Source organism: Mixophyes fleayi, chromosome 2 (genome assembly GCF_038048845.1).
Source record: "Mixophyes fleayi isolate aMixFle1 chromosome 2, aMixFle1.hap1, whole genome shotgun sequence".
Classification (NCBI taxonomy): Eukaryota; Metazoa; Chordata; class Amphibia; order Anura; family Limnodynastidae; genus Mixophyes; species Mixophyes fleayi.
In genome coordinates, this window is record NC_134403.1 from 7,512,793 (window position 1) to 7,533,287 (window position 20,495).

Below are 20,495 nucleotides of genomic sequence, written 5' to 3' on the forward strand. Positions count from 1 at the left end.
TATGATAGTCTGCAGTGTGTTTTATTATTTAACCTGTGTGTTATTGTAAGGATGGATTCTAAGAATTAAAATAAAAGTAATAAATATTGACGTTATGAGGTACTATACAGAGAGGCTGGTTACCCCTATATTCTCTTACCGTGTAAATAAACTCTGGGATTATATATATGATAATGCACACCCTACTGTAAATTATATGGGTATTAGAGGTCACTGACGAATTTAGTGACCATATAAAGGTACAGGGTAATAAGCTCTGCGTTTTCATGTAAGTCACAGAAATCCGAGGTGACTTGCAGGATTTATAATAATGTGTAGTAGGGGTGAGTTATTGCTTATAATAAAAGAGTTTCCTTAATGAACACGGAAACTATGACGTCAGAACTCACCATTTTCCTAATTGTTGCACAATGTAACAGACAATATAAGTAGCAGTCACTAAACACAGAACAAAGTGTGTTAAATCAATGTTTCAGCTGATAAAATGTTGCAGTGTTTGGTCAAAATGGCTTGATAATTACATTGCTTATTCAGCCTCAATATATAAGTAGCAAATGTACAATTGTCACTTACCACCAACATATTTCGTTGGATGCTGAGTATTATATTAAATAATGTGAATATGGGAACTTTTACCAATCACTGGAAAAAATGTGGACATTCTTCCAATAGCAGACACTGGAATATGATCATTACCAATGCCATCAACTGACAGCACCTAATTTTATTTCCTAATTATTATCCCCATGATAAATAAGTTGCCCTACCTCTATATAAGCCTTTGTTAAGGTACCAGGTTGACCAAGCCTAGTCACACAGCTAATTTTAACTCTGTAGACTAATGTACCCAACGCATTTCATGGATTAAGCGCAGAGAAAAATCTAATTCCAGCAATTATACACTGACATCTCCAGCAGCTCGACTGGAAACAGGACTACATCTGCCAGCTGTATTTCTCCTTAATATGAGTAATGACAAATGTTGTCACCAGCCACATGCCAAGAACTAAACTAAGTTGCAACACAAATTGTGTGGAAGAGGCTGTTTGGCAGAGGTCTGACGTTCTCCAAGTTCCATCTCTGTTTCCATGGAATAGAAATTCTGCACCATTTATGTTTATTCAGCATTCTGTGATATTTATGTTTATTCAGCATTATGTGGAATTTATGGTCTATAAACCGAGCTGGGTCATTCCGCCCTGTGATGTGGTTGTTATTGGATATTGTAGTTATCATGTGGTTAAGTTGATGATAAATAAAATGCAGAACAAGCAAAAGCGAAATGCGGAACATACAAGAAGCATAGATGCAAAAATAAGGGAGAACAAATATGATTTCCACACAGAACTCTTAATGTCAGATTCAGCCAGAGCAACGTACCAAACGACGCGGCCAAATGCAGAAAGAGACGAATAGGAAGAGAATAGTTTAGAAAATGTCATTAATCTGTAGTAAGACCTAAAACCCGTCTCTAACACCAATCGTCTTACCCCTCATCATCACTGTGTAGTGGGAAAAACACATAGAATAAAATCCGGGTGTTTAATTATCAGAAATCTCTTTTATTCTTTATAAAATAAATCTGTCCAATGAGAGAGCATTATAATGTGTAGCAATAATCCCCCCCCCTAAACAATCTTTATATCCCATAATTGCAGAAGTTAGAGATCTGTGTTTAGTAATATACATACTGTGTGACTGTAGTCACAAGATACTATGGTAGAACAGTGATTAAATAAACACCTATTACAGATTAGAAATTACCAGCTAAGCGAAAATTTGAGAAAAAAAAACAAATTGCAAGAAACAGGAAGTTACATCCATCTTTATTTTTGATCACATGTTACATAAGCCAATAACCGAAATCTAAATAGTTATATGTCTGTTAGTAACCATATATATTTTATTCCATTGGTAAAATCATTACATTGTAGTTTACATGAAAGGATTATATAATTACTTCCTAATTGTTTTTTTTCACCCCACAATTAACAATCCTTGTATCCCCGTCGGTCCTCATTGCTCGTCCGGTCCCCTAACAAGTCTTCTGAGAATGAATCGGTTTTGCTGGTTCATACAGCTCTCTATAACACACACAACCTGCGCTAATCCATGTCTGTGTGACCATTATCTGTGTACAACGGTTGGCATTTTCCATGACTAAACGGATCCAGCAACAATTAGCAGCTGTACAATGGAGATGTGGTAGATTGCCGGAGAGTGTGTTAATGTTATACACCAGTAAATCGCAGTCATATCACATAAACAACATTGTGCAATAATCATCACTAGATACAAGAAAAATTGCTTTACTAATCATGCTGGAAACTTTGAAATATTATAAATCATTATAAGTCGTATTTTGGGAAACAGAAAAAGCAGAAAAATCTCTGTACAATTATTTATGTGCCAATTCATTACAAAACAAACAAGGTAAATATCCAAGACAATTATGTAGACAAAAGATACAGCTGTCTGGAGCAATACAACAAGAGAGGGTGCTATACATATATATATATATATATATATATATATATATATATATATATATATATATATATATATATATATATATAATACTAATTAGCCCTGATCGCTTCTGACACTGGTTGAGTGCTATCATGTAAAATGCCCATGTGACACCACCCTAATCTATGTCTGATAATTAGTCTGTGTCACAATACAAAAGTATGAATTTTATATTATATCTTACACACACGTGTATATTATCATGAGATTGTTACAAACTTGTATATCTGACATTTGTGGGGCGTAAACATCTCTTGTATGGTGTAAAAAAATTTGTGTGGGATAATGTTCAATCACTGCTATGTGACACTAACCTATGTGACACTGACCATGGAAGTTCTTCATAGACTTCAATGGACTTTCTTAAGAATGTGTCACACAAGCTGATTAAATGCTGAAGCTTTAAAGTTTTTTTTATTTTATATTTTTTATTTTTGCATCCAGCGTTTAGGAGAAGTGCCATAAACACAAAACAAATAGTGCCTCATAAGAAACAATGTCACTAGCTAGCCCAGATCATGTGTATGCCAGTACAATAGAGTATAAACTCGCATTGTATGTATTGCAAGCATTTTTGGTATTTAATGTAAAAAAAAAAAAATGATTATACTGCTAACAGTGTTTATTTTATATTATCAAACATTTTATATGTGTTCTGATGTGACCTTATAGTGCACATATACTTGTGCATATCCTGCAGTCTGTTCTATATATGGCAAGCATTGTGTAGGAGGGGCGCACTTACACCCAGACGTAAATTGAAACATATCTTGAGATCCGCTTGGACTTGAATACGGACGTAATGGACTATGCTCAAGTGCTTTGATCCTTCTCTAAACTGCAGCTTGCGTCTAAGTTGTGTTCAGACTTGAATCAGACCCAGAGCGTTTAGAGTGCTGAAGAGCAGCACTTTTCCTGCTGAGTATCTGTATATGTATTTATGTGCTGCCTTTCAGACTAGATTAAACGGTGGCTGCAATGATTTGTCTGTGTTACCCTCCCGATGTTGGTTCATGTGCTTGTATGAAGGAACTGGTTACAATGTATCAGCAGATACTACGGCTGCTATCAGCACTGAGAGGAGAGCCGTGATCACTGGTCTGTACATCCTTCCTGGGGAAGCTGCAGGGATAAAAATACAGACACGATTAATGCAAATTACAGACACAGGTGTCCCCAAATATACAGAAGCCGGAAGCATTGAGAGTGAAACGCGCAACATTGAAACAGCAAATAGTTACATAATAAAAATATGTATTAATAGTAGCCTGGAGCAGACATTCAGAGACCAAGAGATATATACAGTATATGGACAAAAGTATTTGGCCACACCTGTTAATTATTGAATTTAGGTGTTTCAATCAGACCCGTTTCCAGAGGTGTATAACATCCAGCTCCTAGCCATGCAGTCTCCATTTGCAAACATTTGTGATACAAAATGGGTCATTCTGAAGAGCTCAGTGACACCAAGCGTGGTTCTGTGATAGTATGTGTGGTTCTGTGATAGGATGTGTGGTACTGTGATAGGATGTCACCTTTGTAATAAGACAGCTCGCCAAATTTCATCCCTGCTGGATGTTCCACGGTCAACTGTAAGTGATATTATTAGAAAGTGGAAGTGTTTAGGAACAACAGTAACTCAGCCATGAAGCGGATGACCACATAAAATCACAGAGCGGGGCTAATGACTGCTAAGGCACATGGTGCGTAAAAGTCGCCAACGCTCCGCTGATTCCATAGCTGAAAAGTTCCGAAATTCCGCTGGCATTAATGTAAGCACAAAAACTGTGCATCAGGAGTTTAATGGAATGGGTTTCCATGGCCGAGCAGCTGCATACAAGCTTCACATCACCAAGTCCAATGTCAAGTGTCGGATGGAGTGGTGTAAAGCACATCAACACTGGACTGTGGAGCAGTGGGAGCGTGTTCTGTGGAGTGATGAATCACGCTTCTCTGTTTGGCGGTCAGATGGGCGAGTCTGGGTTTGGTGGATGCCAGGAGAACGTTAAATGCCTGACTGCATTATGCCAACTGTAAAGTTTGGTGGAGGAGGGATAATGGTATGGGGCTGTTTTTCAGGGTTTGGACTAGGCCCCTTATGCCCAGTGAAGGGCAATCTTAATGCTTCAACAGACCAAGTTTTTTGTACAATATTATGCTTCCAACTTTGTGGCAACAGTTTGGGGAAGGCCCTTTTCTATTCCAACATGACTGTGCCCCAGTGCACAAAGCAAAGACTACAAAGACCTGGTTTGATGAGTTCGGTGTGGAAGAACTTGACTGGTCCATACAGAACCCTGACCTCAACCCCATTGAACACCTTTGGGATGAACTGGAACGCAGTGTCACTCACCGGACCGTGAGTGCCTCTACTCTGGTGCGAGGTCCTCCATCTTTTCTACCTACACCTGTGAGGAATCGTGGCCGCTCGCTATCCTGCCATCTGCGCGTGCGCAGGTCTCGCTAGTAGCTTCACCTGTCCATGGAGGTGATTGACAGATCAATCACCTCACCCTATTTGAGGCACCTGCAACCCTAGGTAGGGGCCTGGTATTGAAGTCTCATTCCCAGTGAACTTCTATAGGTGTGTGCAGATCCCAAACTGCTACCAGCTTTACTCGTTTGTACAGTTTCCAAACTGTGTGCAGATTGTTCTTACTACAGCTTCCACGCTGCTCCCTTGTTCAACTCAGCGGCGGTTCCCATACCGCTACAACACTATCATCCCGCTGATCGTGTCACAGCTTCCACGCTGCTCCCTGCTCAACTCAGCGGCGGTTCCCATACCGCTCCAACGCTATCACTCTGCTGATCGTGTTACAGCTTCCACGCTGCTTCCCTGCTCAACTCAGCGGCGGTTCCCATACCGCTACAACGCTTCATCTCTCAGCTGATTCTGGATCTACACAACTGGGTATGCGTTACTAATTATTGACTATTACCTATTTTGCTCACATACCAGTTGCATCCATTGTTGTTTGTTGCGCAGGGTACAGGTACCCATATAGACTGTGTTTCCGCATTGCTCCAGTTAGGACTAGCTGTCACTCAAACTCGATATCTTCTCACGCTACTACTTGGCGTTATTGTGCATAATCTGCTGTGATCAGCTTCTCCTCCCTGCAAGGCACCAACTATATACAGACTATTCATTGTGCCTTTCATCCCTGCCTCTCAAGACATTGCTCTACTCGCGCTGTTCCCATACAGCCACAGTTTGCCTTTCAACTTCACTCTCCTGCACAAGTCCTCATTCCTTCTCACAGCAGTGGTACAACTTGCTGCACGCAGACCACTGACTTCCCTGCTACCTACCCGCACCTGGACAAGTCCTCCTGTCACAGCGGTGGTACAACTTGCTATATGCAGACCACTGACTCTCCTATTACCTACCTACACCTGGACCAGACTCCTCACCATAGCGGTGATACAACTTGCTGAACGCAGACCACCGACTACCCTGCTACCTACCTGCACCAGTATTTATTATTATTATTATTATTAATATTTATTTATAAGGCGCCACAAGGCATCCACAGCGCCGTACAGAGACAAACAAAATCACAATACAATGGGAGACAGCACAGTACAGTAAACACAGCAACTCAGTACGCTCAATGCACAGCTAGAGAGGGCGGGGAAGGGGGAGGGAGGATCCGCAAACGACGGGGCCCAAGAAGAAGGGCGCGGAAGACAGGGAGACCCCCAGGGGGGAGGAGGGAGCGAGAGTGGACGTGGGGTGGAGGACCCTCGAGGAGGAGGGCTAAGTAGCTGGAGAGCAGAGTTAGAAGTGGTGGAAACAGGAGGAGAGATGGCCCTGCTCAGAGGAGCGTACAATCTAAGGGGAGGGGTGGACAGACAGAGAGACGCAGGGGAGAGAGGGAGAGTAGGGGGACAGAGGCAGAAGATAAGGTAGGAAGTTAAGTGGGAGACAGAAAGGCTTTAAGAAAAAGGTGGGTTTTTAGGGCCCGTTTGAAGCTGGACAGATTAGGGGAAGTTCTGATGGAGGGAGGGAGCTTGTTCCAGTGGAGGGGGGCAGCGCGGGCGAAGTTTTGGATACGCGCGTGGGAGGAGGTTATAAGGGGGGAAGAGAGGCGACGGTCAGAGGCAGAACAGAGAGGGCGGGATGGAGCATGAATAGAGAGGAGGGTGGAGATGTAGGGCGCAGTGGAGTTGGCGAGGGCCTTGTAGGTGAGTGTGAGGAGCTTAAAGAGGATTCTGAAGGGGAATAGGAGCCAGTGAAGGGCTAGATAGAGGGGGGAGACAAAAGAGGAGCGGCGAGAGAGGAAAATAAGTCTAGCTGCAGCGTTAAGGACGGATCGAAGGGGATCGAGATGAGAGTGGGGGAGGCCAGTGAGGAGGAGGTTGCAGTAGTCCAGGCGGGAGATGATCAGAGAGTGGATAAGGCATTTGGTGGCATCTTGGGAGAGGAAGGGACGGATGCGAGCGATGTTGCGCAGCTGGAAGCGGCAGGATTTAGCAAGAGAGAGGATGTGGGGGCCAAAGGAGAGAGAGGAGTCGAGGATGACACCAAGGCAGCGAAGTTGGGGGACAGGGGAGATAGAGGTGTTGTCGACAGTGATGGAGAGGTCAGAAGGGGATGGGGTATGAGAGGGAGGAAAAACTATGAGCTCAGTTTTGGCAAGGTTAAGTTTGAGGAATCGAGAGGACATCCAGGAGGAGATGGCAGAGAGGCAGGCGGACACCCTAGAGAGGAGGGATGGAGAGAGATCAGGAGAGGAGAGGTATAGTTGAGTGTCGTCAGCGTAAAGGTGGTAGCTGAAGCCGAAGGAGCTGATGAGTTCACCCAGGGAGGAGGTGTATAGAGAGAAGAGTAAGGGTCCCAGAACAGAGCCCTTAAGGGACCCCGACTGGAAGGGTGGATGGGGGGGAGAGAGACCCAGAGGTGGTGACAGAGAAGTAACGGTGAGTAAGGTAAGAGGTGAACCAGGACAGGACTGGGCCGGAGAGGCTGAAAGACTGGAGGATGTGAAGGAGGAGGGGGTGGTCAACAGTGTCAAAGGCTGCAGAGAGGTCAAGGAGGATGAGAAGGGAGAAGTGGCCCCTGGCTTTTGCAGAGAGGAGGTCATTGGTGACTTTAGCCAGGGCAGTTTCAGTGGAGTGGAGGGGGCGGAAACCAGACTGGAGAGGATCAAGGAGGGAGTATTCAGAAAGGTAGGAGGTGAGACGGCTGCAGACGAGCCTCTCGAGAATTTTGGAGGCAAAAGGGAGAAGAGATATGGGGCGATAGTTTGAGAGAGAAGTGGGGTCGAGATTAGGTTTCTTAAGAATGGGGGATACGAGAGCATGTTTGAAGGAGGAGGGGAAGATGCCAGTGGAGAGGGAGAGATTAAAGAGGTGAGCGAGGTGGGAGCAGGTGGTGGGGGAAAGGGAGCGAAGAAGGTGGGAGGGGATGGGATCCAGGGGGCAGGTAGTGGGAGGGAGGATAAAATGAGAGAGTGGACTTCCTCGCCGGTGGTGGGACGGAAGGAGTGGAGGGGAAGGTGGTTGGGGGGGAGGACAGAAGAGTGGGAGGGGTGGAAGAGAGAGTGGAGGAGGAGATTTCAAGTCGGATGGCCTCGATTTTAGAGGAGAAGAAGGAGGCGAAATCAGAGGCAGTCAGGGAGGAGGGGGTGGGGGGAGGGGAGGGGGCCAAGAGAGTGCTGAAGGTGGCAAAGAGGCGGCGGGGGTTAGAGGACTGGGAAGAGATGAGGGATTTAAAGAAAGATTGTTTAGCGAGTGAGAGGGCAGAGCTGTAGGATGAAAGGATGAATTTAAAGTGGAGGAAGTCAGCCAGGGAGCGGGATTTTCTCCAGTGACGTTCGGCGGAACGGGAGCATTTTTGGAGGAAGCGGGTAAATTTGGAGTGCCAGGGTTGGGGTTTGGAGCAGCGGGGGTGGACGGAGTGGGCAGGGGCGACCGCGTCCAGAGCGGAGGTGAGGGTGTGATTGTAGAGGGAGACCGCCTGGTTGGGACAGGCCTGGGAGGAAAGGGGAGAAAGGAGGGTATCGAGAGAGGAGGACAGAGAGGCAGGGTCAAGAGCATCGAGGTTGCGTATGGACAGAGTAGGTTTGGGCAGGGGGAGGGGAGCAGGAGAAGAGGAGAGAGAGAAGGAGAGAAGATGGTGGTCGGATAGAGGAAAGGGAGAGATGGAGAAGTCGGAGAGATTACATAGGTAGGAGAAGACAAGATCAAGGGAGTGACCAAGGCAGTGGGTAGAGGAGGAGGCCCATTGGGTGAGACCAAGGGAGGAAGAGAGGGTGAGCAGTTTGCTGGAAGCAGGGTAGGTGGGGTTGTCGATGGGGATATTAAAGTCACCGAGAATGATCGAGGGGAGATCGGAGGAGAGGTAGTGAGGAAGCCAGCTAGCAAAGTTGTCAAGGAAGAGGGAGGTGGGGCCAGGGGGGCGGTAGATGACAGTGACGCGGAGATGTATGGGGTAGAAGAGGCGGATGGAGTGAGCTTCAAAAGAGGAGAAGGAGAGGGAGGGTTCAGGGGGAATGACACGAAAAGTACAGGTGGAGGAGAGGAGGAGGCCAACTCCACCGCCAGGGCGGGCACCAGGCCTGGCGGAGTAGGTGAAGGAGAGGCCACCATAGGAGAGGGCAGCGGGGGAAGTAGTATCAGAATCGGAGAGCCAGGTTTCAGTAACGGCAAGAAGGTTAAAGGAGTTGGATAGAAAGAGGTCGTGGATAGCAGTCAGCTTGTTGCGGACGGATCTGGCATTCCAGAGGGCACAGAAGAAAGGGGGAGAGGAGAGGGGGGAAATGGGGATGAGGTTAGCAAGATGAGCAGCGCGCGGGGGATGGCGGGGAGGAACGGGAGAGGTAGGGCGGGGGGAGAGTATGGGTATGGAGTGAGAGCGGGGAGGCATAGTAGGGAGAGAGAGTAACAGAACAGTGAGATAGTGGGGACATTGAAAAACAGGTAAGAACAAAGGCAGGAAGACAATGAAAAGGTGGAAGATAATAACGAATTAGGGCGTGGAGGGCATGGAACAACAGTACAGTGAGATAATAAGGACAATGAAGACAGGTAAGAATGATAGCAGAACAGTAAGATAGTAAGGACAGCTGATAACAGGTAAGAATAAGCAGGGAGACAATAGCAAGATGGAGGACAATAACCAATTAGGGCATGGAAGGCAAAGAATAATAGAAGGAGAGGTAATAAGGACAATGGAAATAGGCAAGAATAATAACAGGTAAAACTAGTTGCTGGTAAATATAAAATCAGGAAAAACAAGATAAAGGCATATAAATAGTAGAATAATAACAGGTAAAAAGTAGAAACTTGTAAATGTACAATCAGGAAAAACAAAATAATGGCATATAAAATAATGTTTTATATGCAGTTGATGCAGTTAAGCCAGGGATTCAGCAGGAGAAGGGTTAACTGACAAGTCGGGTCGATACACAGTAGATCAGTTGATGCAGGTAAGCCAGGGATTCAGCAGGAGAAGGGTTAATTGACAAGCCGGGTCGGTACACAGTAGATCAGTTGATGCAGATAAGCCAGAGATTCAGCAGGAGAAGGGCCAACTGACAAGCTGGGTCGGTACACAGTAGATCAGTTGGTGCAGATAAGCCAGGGATTCAGCAGGAGAAGGGTTAATTGACAAGCCGGGTCGGTACACAGTAGATCAATTGATGTAGATAAGCCAGGGATTCAGCAGGAGAAGGGTTAACTGACAAGCCGGGTCGGTACACAATAGATCAGTTGGTGCAGATAAGCCAGGGATTCAGCAGGAGAAGGGTTAATTGACAAGCCGGGTCGGTACACAGTAGATCAATTGATGTAGATAAGCCAGGGATTCAGCAGGAGAAGGGTTAACTGACAAGCCGGGTCGGTACACAGTAGATCAGTTGGTGCAGATAAGCCAGGGATTCAGCAGGAGAAGGGTTAATTGACAAGCCGGGTCGGTACACAGTAGATCAGTTGATACAGATAAGCCAGGGACTCAGCAGGAGAAGGGCCAACCGACAAGCCGGGTCGGTACACAGTAGAACAGTTGATGTAGATAAGCCAGGGATTCAGCAGGAGAAGGGTTAACTGAAAAGCCGGGTCGGTACACAGTAGATCAGTTGATGCAGATAAGCCAGGGATTCAGCAGGAGAAGGGTTAACTAACAAGCCGGGTCGGTATACAGTAGATCAGTTGGTGCAGATAAGCCAGGGATTCAGCAGGAGAAGGGTTAATTGACAAGCCGGGTCGGTACACAGTAGATCAGTTGATGTAGATAAGCCAGGGATTCAGCAGGAGAAGGGTTAACTGACAAGCCGGGTCGGTACACAATAGATCAGTTGGTGCAGATAAGCCAGGGATTCAGCAGGAGAAGGGTTAATTGACAAGCCGGGTCGGTACACAGTAGATCAGTTGATACAGATAAGCCAGGGACTCAGCAGGAGAAGGGCCAACCGACAAGCCGGGTCGGTACACAATAGATCAGTTGGTGCAGTACTATTCTTCCCATCACTGCAGTGGTACAACTTGCTGTACGCAGACCACTGACTCCTCCTCTACCTACCATCACCTATCCACGTCCACTCCTCGTGTCTACATTATCTTCAGCTTCCAGTTTACAGCTCCAAGTCGTTGATTTCCTCAGACTATCTCTACTCTCCTGCGGTTGTGTCGCTCCAATCATTCACCTGCCTGCTTTGAGGTGCGTGCCATAACCCCGCCTCTCCAGCAGTGTGCCATCTGGTGAAACTCGGGTAGCAACTCCTAGTGCCCGTGACTCGCAGATTACGATCCAGCCCTTCTCCTCCAACATCAGTGCCTGACCTCATAAATGTTCTACAGAATGAATGGGCACAAATTCCCACAGAAACACTCCAACATCTTGTGAAAGCCTTCCAAGAAGAGTGGAAGCTGTTATCACTGCAAAAAGGGGACCAACTCCATGTTAAATTATATGTATTTGAAATACAATGTTATTATAGTCCCAGTTGGTATAATGGTCAAGTGTCCGACTACTTTTGTCCATATAGTGCATTATTGTGGTAAATTAGGAAATATGATTAATATTACATATTTATATATTTCTGTATATATTTATTATATAACATTTGTCATTTTTATATATGTATATTTTATTCATCAACATGATTATAGGGGAAAAGAACTTTTAAAATATGACAAATAAATACCAAGACTTTCTGAAAGTGCAAAACTGCAGAAACGAAAATGCATTTTCCTAGGCGGTGCCCCACCTCCCCTCCGAAGGGGTGACCCTGCCCCAAGGGCAGTAGGAACATTTAATGACTTGATGAGTGATATTATGGAATTTGGTACATTGACAGGACACTTACCTGAGTAAATACATTGTTCTACTGGCAGCTTGGAGTTCTCACCTAGTAATGAATAAAAATAATGACATCAATTATTAAATATTAGAAATTGAGTAATAAGGTCATCGATTGTGATATGACAGTTTCATGTTTGTGGTTGATTATAGATATGTACATGGGGGAGGGGGTAGAAGTTAGGCCTCATGGTGCAGTTGGAGAGGGAGGGGCTTATAATATGGGCACTAAGGATAATGACGGGGAATGGATTTGGTGAATGTGGAAGGGGGGGCTGTGTAGTATTTGAGGGGTACAGTTATATGTTTTATATGAAGGTTTGCGGGTTATAATGTTTTGGGGTGTAAAAAGGAGTTGGGGTGGTGTAATGTAACGTGTCTGTGTAATATAACTGAGTGTAGAAATATAAGTGTAGAGAGTGCCTGAGTTAGTGATGTGTAGGAATCTTATTATATGGGGTGAGTGTAATGTGTGAGGTCTAGTGGTGTGTGCCAATATTACTCTGACAATCACATTATTTTTTCACAGTGAGGTTACGGGAAGTGAGTTAGTCACCAGACTAAGTAAACTAGTGCAGTGTAATTTCAGTAATGCATTGATCTCATTAATGACCCCCCCTCGCAGCAATTATAATGTCAGATGTCTTCTTCGTTGAACACCCGAAACCCCCCCCCCCCCCCCGTGCACTGATTCATTTGCCAGCTACAAGTGAGAGTCAGGGCTGAGTGCATCAAGTGCATGAGGCTTTCATAGCCCTCCGGGAGAATGTCTTAGGGTGACTCCCAAGGGTAGGTACCAGCAGGGAGCAGGGCTTAGTATAACATCTACTGGGAGCGAGTGAGTGTAGGGATTAGTGAGGATACTGGAGGAGGAGAGAGTATCAGAGTAAGGAAGCTGGATGCTGGGAAAAGGGCGTAGACTGATGAACACACGTCAGAAACTAAGTGTGCACATTTGTACTAATACAATGTACGTGTCAATAAATATTCACTAAAATGTGCGTGTTAGTGCACTAACTTATCTTGGTCTTTGAATTTGTACATAGATGATGGAACATTAATGTGTCTAGCTATGGGGACCACCTATCCTACCCAATTGCATCCAGCTCCTCCCATCACAACGGGCAAAAATAACCGCCCCAGATCTTTGTAAACAAGGACCTGGGGCGGTTGTAGTAGCCCAGGTCCTTGTAAGCAGACTCAGCTGTCAGTGTAAGTAGCCACAAATGTGGAGCCAACTTTTCAAATGCTCCTGTTTCATTTAATTACATAAATTACCTCTTGTATTTCTCTTAAAACACTGGGACCTACCTCTAACATAAGCACAGTTATAATTGCTGCAGTGCTTTCGAGTGGTGGTCAGGATCATGTGCTCTCCCTCATCGCTGGCAGTGAACACTTCATATCCAGGAACCAGAACCTCGTTTTCTCCAGGGAACTGTGAGAATCTATCCACGTGGACCCCAGAACAGCTGTACACTATACACAATGATTCGTTGTAATTTTCTAGATCATGATCAGAAAATGTGTCTAAGACATTGCCGAACTTGACATAGCCGGTTCTGCTGGGTGCCTTGTAGAAGACTTCACTGTCTCTGAAGTATGACACATGAGTCGTATTTCTGCAATCCTGTGATAGAAGCTGTAGAGCGATGGTGAGATAATAGTGAAGACTTTTGTAATGGAAGTTATCCATATAACTTCTGTATGATTTCCCAGCAGATTTCAATGCTTTGTTATACTCTTTCCGAATAAAACCTGTGTAGGCTACTAATGCAACCCCATGATAATCCATAAACCCTTCGGGAAGAGTTTTCTCCAAATTCTTCTTTTTTAAGGACCATATTTTTTCGGATTCCTCCCAGGCTCTTTTGAAATATTTAATTTTTGCCTTTTCAGTGTTTAAAATATTTTCATCTTCTATCTGCTTCTTCATGGCCTTGCGGCAACCCAAGTACCCGTCATCAAACACGTCCTCTGCAAGGTCCAAGATTTCGTCATGACCATCCTCCTGACAACCAAACATGAAAGTTAGAAGGGGTGAAGACAATATTTACAATAGGGACTGGACTCATATCCAAGGAGCAGTAAAAAAAAAAAATGGAACTTTTTTGTGTTTCAAGGGCTTTTTTTTATCACATTTTGTATACAGTGAGTAAAAATGTACTTTTCCACAACAGTGTCCATGTGAGAATTCACAACACTAGCTCCAGATGACAGCTGTTAGACAACAGTGACAGTGAGGATTCACAACACTAGATCCAGATGACAGCTGTCAGAAAACAGTGACTGTGAAGATTTACAACACTAAATCCAGATGACAGCTGTCAGAAAACAGTGACTGTGAGGATTCACATCACTAGCTCCATGTGACAGTTGTCAGATAACTATTTACAATGACAGCTACAAACACCTTCTCTCAATTCCTGCAATCAGCAATCTAGCGAGTCACTTATTCCAAAATAAAAAAGAAAAGAGAGTTCTGATATTGGAGGCACTTTTTCTTTTAATTAGTATAGATATATTAAAAATTTAATTTACTTTGAAATGATTAAAAAGATAGCTTATAAGTATAGAAATACTTGATTGGTAATGCGAAATATAGGATAAAATTGGTGAAATAAATAAGAAATTAAAGTGATTAGATTAAAACAGGGGGAAACAAAGAGATCAGGATCTTCTCACTTGATTTGTAAAAGTATTTCTTATATTGATAAATTAATTAAAGTTATCTTATGGTATGTCGTGGTGGATGTACTGATAATAAAGTGATTAAATACTGTTATATATAAAGGGGTATATGACAGGATGGACCTCCTATGCCACACTGTCTGTTGTGTTGCTGGGGACTGGCTGGGCTTGACTTTCCACCGCCCCCTTTCTTTCTCCCAAATGTACCCTCTAACCACAGTAGGATGGGGTTTTGCTTCTGCCACTACTAGTATTCTTAGTGGCTCCTAAAACTGCATCCTTCTGGGTAACTCCCGCTGCTAGTGTACCCCCTTGCTGGGTACCTGGGCTGTACCCCTGACCTTTTGCCTTCAGATCAGGGTTGCTGTGGATGGTTCCCCCTGGCCTAGCACACTGGCCAGAGCTGCAGGTAGCGGGCAGATCATTGGTACTGGATGTGTGTAGGTTCGGTATCCCTAGATTCATTGAAAGTGATAGGGGTACCCAGTTTACTGGGGATATCTTAGAAAACATGTGTAAGCTCATGGGAATCAGTAGCAGACTTCACACCCCTTACCGACCACAAGCCAGTGGTAAGGTGGAAAGAGTAAATGGTACTATTAAGAACAAGCTTGGTAAGATTTTTTAGGGGCCTAGTGGTCATCCCTATATAGAATTTGTTGCAGGTACATCTTAGTCCATAGACCACACCTTCAGTTTGACAATTGATGTAATTAGATATAATGTGATCTTTTTGATATCTGTCTCTCACTGATAAAGTGTTTTTCATAAACCGACACGCCTCACAATTTTCACATTGATATGAACCTTTGGTAAAATTTTGAGTTCTTTTGTGAAGATTAAAATGACTGTGGACTAATTTGTCCCTGACATTCGTTGAACGTCTCCAGCTGATCAAGACGTTTGGTTCTAATTTTTTTTCTAAGTCCGAGTCTACTTGTAAGAACTCCTAGGGGCGTATTCAATTGTTCCTCCGGCCGCCGGAAAAACGAGCGCTCTAAAACTATTACCGTTAATACGGTAATTACTCGGAGCTGCGAGATGAAATTCAGCGAGTAAACTACCGTATAAACGGTTTTTATGCGCAATATTACCGTATAAACGGTAATAGTTTTAACGCGCTCGATTTTCCGGCGGCCGGAGGGACAATTGAATACCCCCCCTAATGTTTTTTAAGAGTATGTTTAATGGAGCTCCATTCTTCACTAAAATTTCATATGCATCTTATTGTGATTTTCTATTCCTCTTTTTCTTTTGTCTTATTAGGATATAAAAGGTGTTTGCGGTCGATCTTTTTAGTATCACGCCAAGTTTTTTTTATATTGCGGTTACTGTATCCTCCTGTTCTAGTCTATTTGAGAGTTCTTCTGCTCGAAGTTCAAAATTATGCTCATCCGAGCAGCTGAGCCTTAAACGTAAGAACTCCCCATTTGGTATTCCTTGCAGGATGGGTGGGAAGTGTGAACTAATATAATGTAGTAAACTGTTTGTCACTGTGGGTTTGTGATATAGATCCATTTCTACATTTCCCTCATGGCCAACTTTAGTCTGTAAAACGAAGAGCTTGACCTTATGTTTGTCAATTTCAACTGTTAATTTAATTTGTTCTAATTTAATTTATCAATCAATTCTAAGAGTTGGTCTTTTCTGGCATCCTAAATCACCAGTATGTTGTCAATATAACAAATCCACATATTGACAATTTTTCGTGTTCTTCATTAAAAAATATTTCATCCTTTCCTCCTCTTACCACCTGAGGTACAGATTGGCATACGTTGGTGCACATGCCGCGCCCATTTCCCGTCAAATAAGGAATTTATTTTTCCGCTAATACGAATTCTAGAAGCTTTATTAGAAATGTATTAAATTTAATGTTGTCTTCCGCTCTCAAAAAATGCTGTGTCGCTACAAATCCCCTTATCGTGGAGTAGGCATCGCTGTCTAAGTGAAGATCAAATAATCTTCTTAATACATCATAAGTATCCTGTACAGAGGAGGGTAGATTTATAACATATTTTCTCAAATGTGTTTCCAAAAATACATACGCTTGTTCTTATAAGCCTCCCATGCCTGATATAATCGGCCTGCCCACTGGCATTATATCGTTTTTATGAATTTTACGCACATACATATAGAAAGTTGGAATCTTTGGATCATTACTCTTTAAAAAAGTTGTATTCCAATCATAAGATTACCCCCTCATTGAGGGCTTTTTTCAATTATTTTGTTATGCAATTCTTTAAGGTCATTTGTAGGATTTGAAAATAGACCTTTGTAACATTTATCATCTCTGAATTGTTTAAAAACCTCCTTTTTATGTTGATCTTCTGCCCATATCCCATTATTGCCACCTTTATCGGATGGTTTTATTTGGACATCAGTCCATTCTAGACTTCCTGAATTTCCTCTATTCACATAACATAAAGAGATATATTCAGCAGCTCATTATATCTAAAGAATAGATCTTGATAAATTTACAATCTCTTTTTGTTATGTGAAACAATGAGATACATTATAAAGAAGGGTGATTAAATTTATACCCCAACAGTAATTAATCACTTTGGGCCTGATTCATTAAGGATCTTAAATGAAGAGAATCCTTATTTCAGTCTCCTGGACAAAACCATGTTACAATGCACGGGGTGCAAATGAGTGTTCTGTTTTGCACATAAGTTAAATATTTACTAATTTCAGTGTACAAATAATCTATCAAGTATTTGTGTGCTACATGAAAAAACAGTCAGTATTTAACTTAACTCATTTGCACCCCTTCCATTGTAACATGGTTTTGTCCAGGAGACTGAAATAAGGATCCTCTTCATTTAAGATCCTTAATGAATCAGGCCCTTTATTATCAGTACATCTACCATGACATACCATAAGATAACTAATTTATCAATATAAGAAATACTTATACAAATCAAGTGAGAAGATATTGCTACATTGAGAGCACAGAGGATCATAACAGGGTGATCGCTTTAAATTCTTATCCATTTCACCTATTTCATCCTATATTTCGCATTACCAATCGAGTATTACCATAGTTTTAAACTATTTTTTTAAACATTTGAAATAAAATGTAATTTTTAATATATCTATAGCAATGAGACAAGATTGAAATTGGGTCTATCTACTGGTATTAAAAGGAAAAGTGCTTCCAATATCAGAACTTTCTTTTCTCTTTTTATTTTAAATGGTTTATTGTTCTGGGAATGCACCCCCTGAAATAGCAATAAATGAGGGACATATACCAGCAATTCATTAGAAATCAGTAGACCCTACTGGTGCGGATATCTTTGTCCAATATGTATAAAGAATTAAGCTAGTCACCTCACCTGGACGGCTGCACAGCTTTCCCTACTCAGGGAAAAGGTTAAATCAATCAGAACATTTATCTCACTTGTTTGTAGCTTTTATAAAGTCCCTCAGTTCTACCAAACCTTTGCAGGAGCAAAGCTTTGTTTTGGATGTTTGCTTGTTTTAAAGAAGATGTTTTGTTTGCCTGTATGTCACGATTCTACCCTCTCCAATACTTTGACCTTGGCTTCGTCCACCACTATTATACTTTCTCCAATCCTTTGACTTTGGTTTCATCCATTACTATTCTGCCTTCTAGAACCATTTGACTTCTGCTTGTACCTCACCACCAGTCTTCTCCGGACTAATAGGCTTGGCCAGACATGATGTGTCTCTGATAGCTTCCCCAGCCAAGTGGTTCTTTCCTGGAAGCTGCTAACATGTGATAGTTACATTATACGTATATGGACAAGACCCAATCTATGGGACTTCAGTTGTGTTGGAGAATTCTGAAAAGTAGGGATCTTCCTTGTCGAAAAGTCAATATGAGAGCTGTAGAAGAGGAGGGTGAGAAAGAGCAGGACAGGAGGATTGCAGAGTGGACGATGAGAGCATGATGGGATAGAGCTGTAGTAGAGGAGGGTGGGAAAGAGCAGGGACAGGAGGATTGGAGAGGGGAGGAGGACAGCATGATGGGAGAGCTGTGGAAGAGGAGGGTGAGGAAGAGCGGGGACAGAAGGATTGGAGAGGGGACAATGAGAATGATGGGAGAGAGCTGTAGAACAGGAGAGTGAGGAAGAGCTGGGACGGGAGGACTGGAGAGGGGAGAGGGAGAGCCTGATGGGATAGCTGTAGAAGAGGAGGGTGAGGAACAACAGGGACAGGAGGATTGGAGAGGGAAGGATGAGAGCATGATGGGCGAGAGCTGTAAAAAAGGAGGGTGAGAAAGAGCAGGGACAGGAGGATTAGAGAGGGGAGAAGGAGAGCCTGATGGGAGTCCTGTGGAAGAGGAGGGAGAGGAAAAGCAGGGACAGGAGGATTGGAGAGGGGAAAATGAGAGAATAATGGGAGAGAGCTGTAGAACAGGAGAGTGAGGAAGAGCTGGGACATTAGGATTTGAGAGGGGGCGATGAGAGTATGATGGGAGAGAGCTGTAGAAAAGGAGGGTAAGAAAGAGCAGGGACAGGAGGATTAGAGAGGGAAGGAGGACATCATGATGGGAGAGCTGTGGAAGAAGAGGGTGAGGAAGAGCGGGGACAGAAGGATTGGAGAAGGGACAATGAGAGAATGATGGTAGGGCTGTAGAACAGGAGAGTGAGGAAGAGCTGGGACAGGAGGATTGGAGAGAGGACGACGAGAACATGATGGGCGAGAGCTGTAGAAGAAGAAGGTGAGGAAGAGCTGCGACAGGAGGATTGGAGAGGGGAGGAGGAGAGCCTGATGGGAGAGAGCTGTAGAAGAAGAAGGTGAGGAAGAGCTGGGACAGGAGGATTGGAGAGGAGAGGAGGAGAGCCTGATATAAGAGAGCTGTAGAAGAAGAGGGTGAGGAAGACTTGGGACAGAAGGATTGGAGAGGGGACGATGAGAACATGATGGGCGAGAGCTGTAGAAGAGGAGGGTGAGGAGGAGCTGGGACAGGAGGAGAGGGGAGGAGGAGAGTCTGATGGGAGAGCTGTAGAAGAGGAGGGTGAGGAAGAGCTTGGACAGGAGGATTGGAGAGGGGATCTAACAGGAGACTGCAGATGCCATTGTGTGTATAGGACATCAGAGACAAATAAGTGTGATTATCCTGAGGTATTAGCAGTCTGTTAAAACAACTGAGAGACAGAATAAAAGTAAAGCCGTCCTTCCAGTCTAAAGACTCTAGCTACAGGTAACTCCGGTTACACAGGGATCGTCCAAGGACATCTACAGTGTTAATTTAGTCTGTGCCTGTTACTGGAAGCAAAGAAGGACAGTTCAATTGGCTTCATACATATTAGATAGTGCATTCACCATTCTGTATAACTCACGAAAGCTTTGTGTTACCTTTCATATATCTCAGCACCGGGTTATTCAATGCCGTACCAGTCACAATGGTGCCTACACCCAGAGCATCCCACCACGTGCAGCAATGCTTGTGGTCCACTAGAGCTGTGCTTTCATGTTTATAGCTGTGGATGTGCGTAGGTTCATCAGCCTAGAGTGTGAGTGGTGTTATATACAGAACACATTGGACCTGATTCATTAAGAAAAGTTAAGCAAAAAAATTAGTAAGATTTCTTACTCAAGTATTCTGGACAAAACCATGTTACAATACAAGGGGTGCAATTGAGTTTATTACATTGCACATAAGCTGTTTTTTCATGTAGCACACAAATACTTGACAGATTATTTATTTATTTATTTACACTGAAATTTAAAGTTGATCTAGGACATGCCCTACCCCAACTATAAATCTGTCCTCACATTTTAAATTTACTTCCCCCAGCAATGCAACATGGTTTTGCCTTACTTGCTTACTTTTGCTTAACTTTCCTTAATGAATCAGGCCCATTGTTGCTAAGTAAGTGGCTCAGTAAAGCACTATAGAAACAATGTATTACTGCTAAGTTCGATTTTTAAAGTTAGTATTACATGCAAAGAGCACTACTGTTAATGCTGATGTTTTACGGTGTCATTATATGCTAAT

At 43.5% G+C, this 20,495-nt stretch overlaps 1 protein-coding gene across 1 annotated transcript in view; it reads right to left on the reverse strand.

Annotated features, from left to right (window-relative positions):
- Window positions 1–1,797: 1,797 nt before the first annotated feature.
- Window positions 1,798–20,495, reverse strand: part of LOC142140650 (T-cell ecto-ADP-ribosyltransferase 1-like) — a 49,984-nt gene continuing 31,286 nt past the window's right edge. The window contains exons 3-5 of the mRNA XM_075198390.1: window positions 13,148–13,847; window positions 11,844–11,885; window positions 1,798–3,651 (exon numbers count right to left, since the gene is read on the reverse strand). Coding sequence (XP_075054491.1) covers window positions 3,566–3,651; window positions 11,844–11,885; window positions 13,148–13,847 — 828 coding nt within the window. The 3' untranslated portion in view covers window positions 1,798–3,565. The remainder of the gene's footprint in view (window positions 3,652–11,843; window positions 11,886–13,147; window positions 13,848–20,495) is intronic.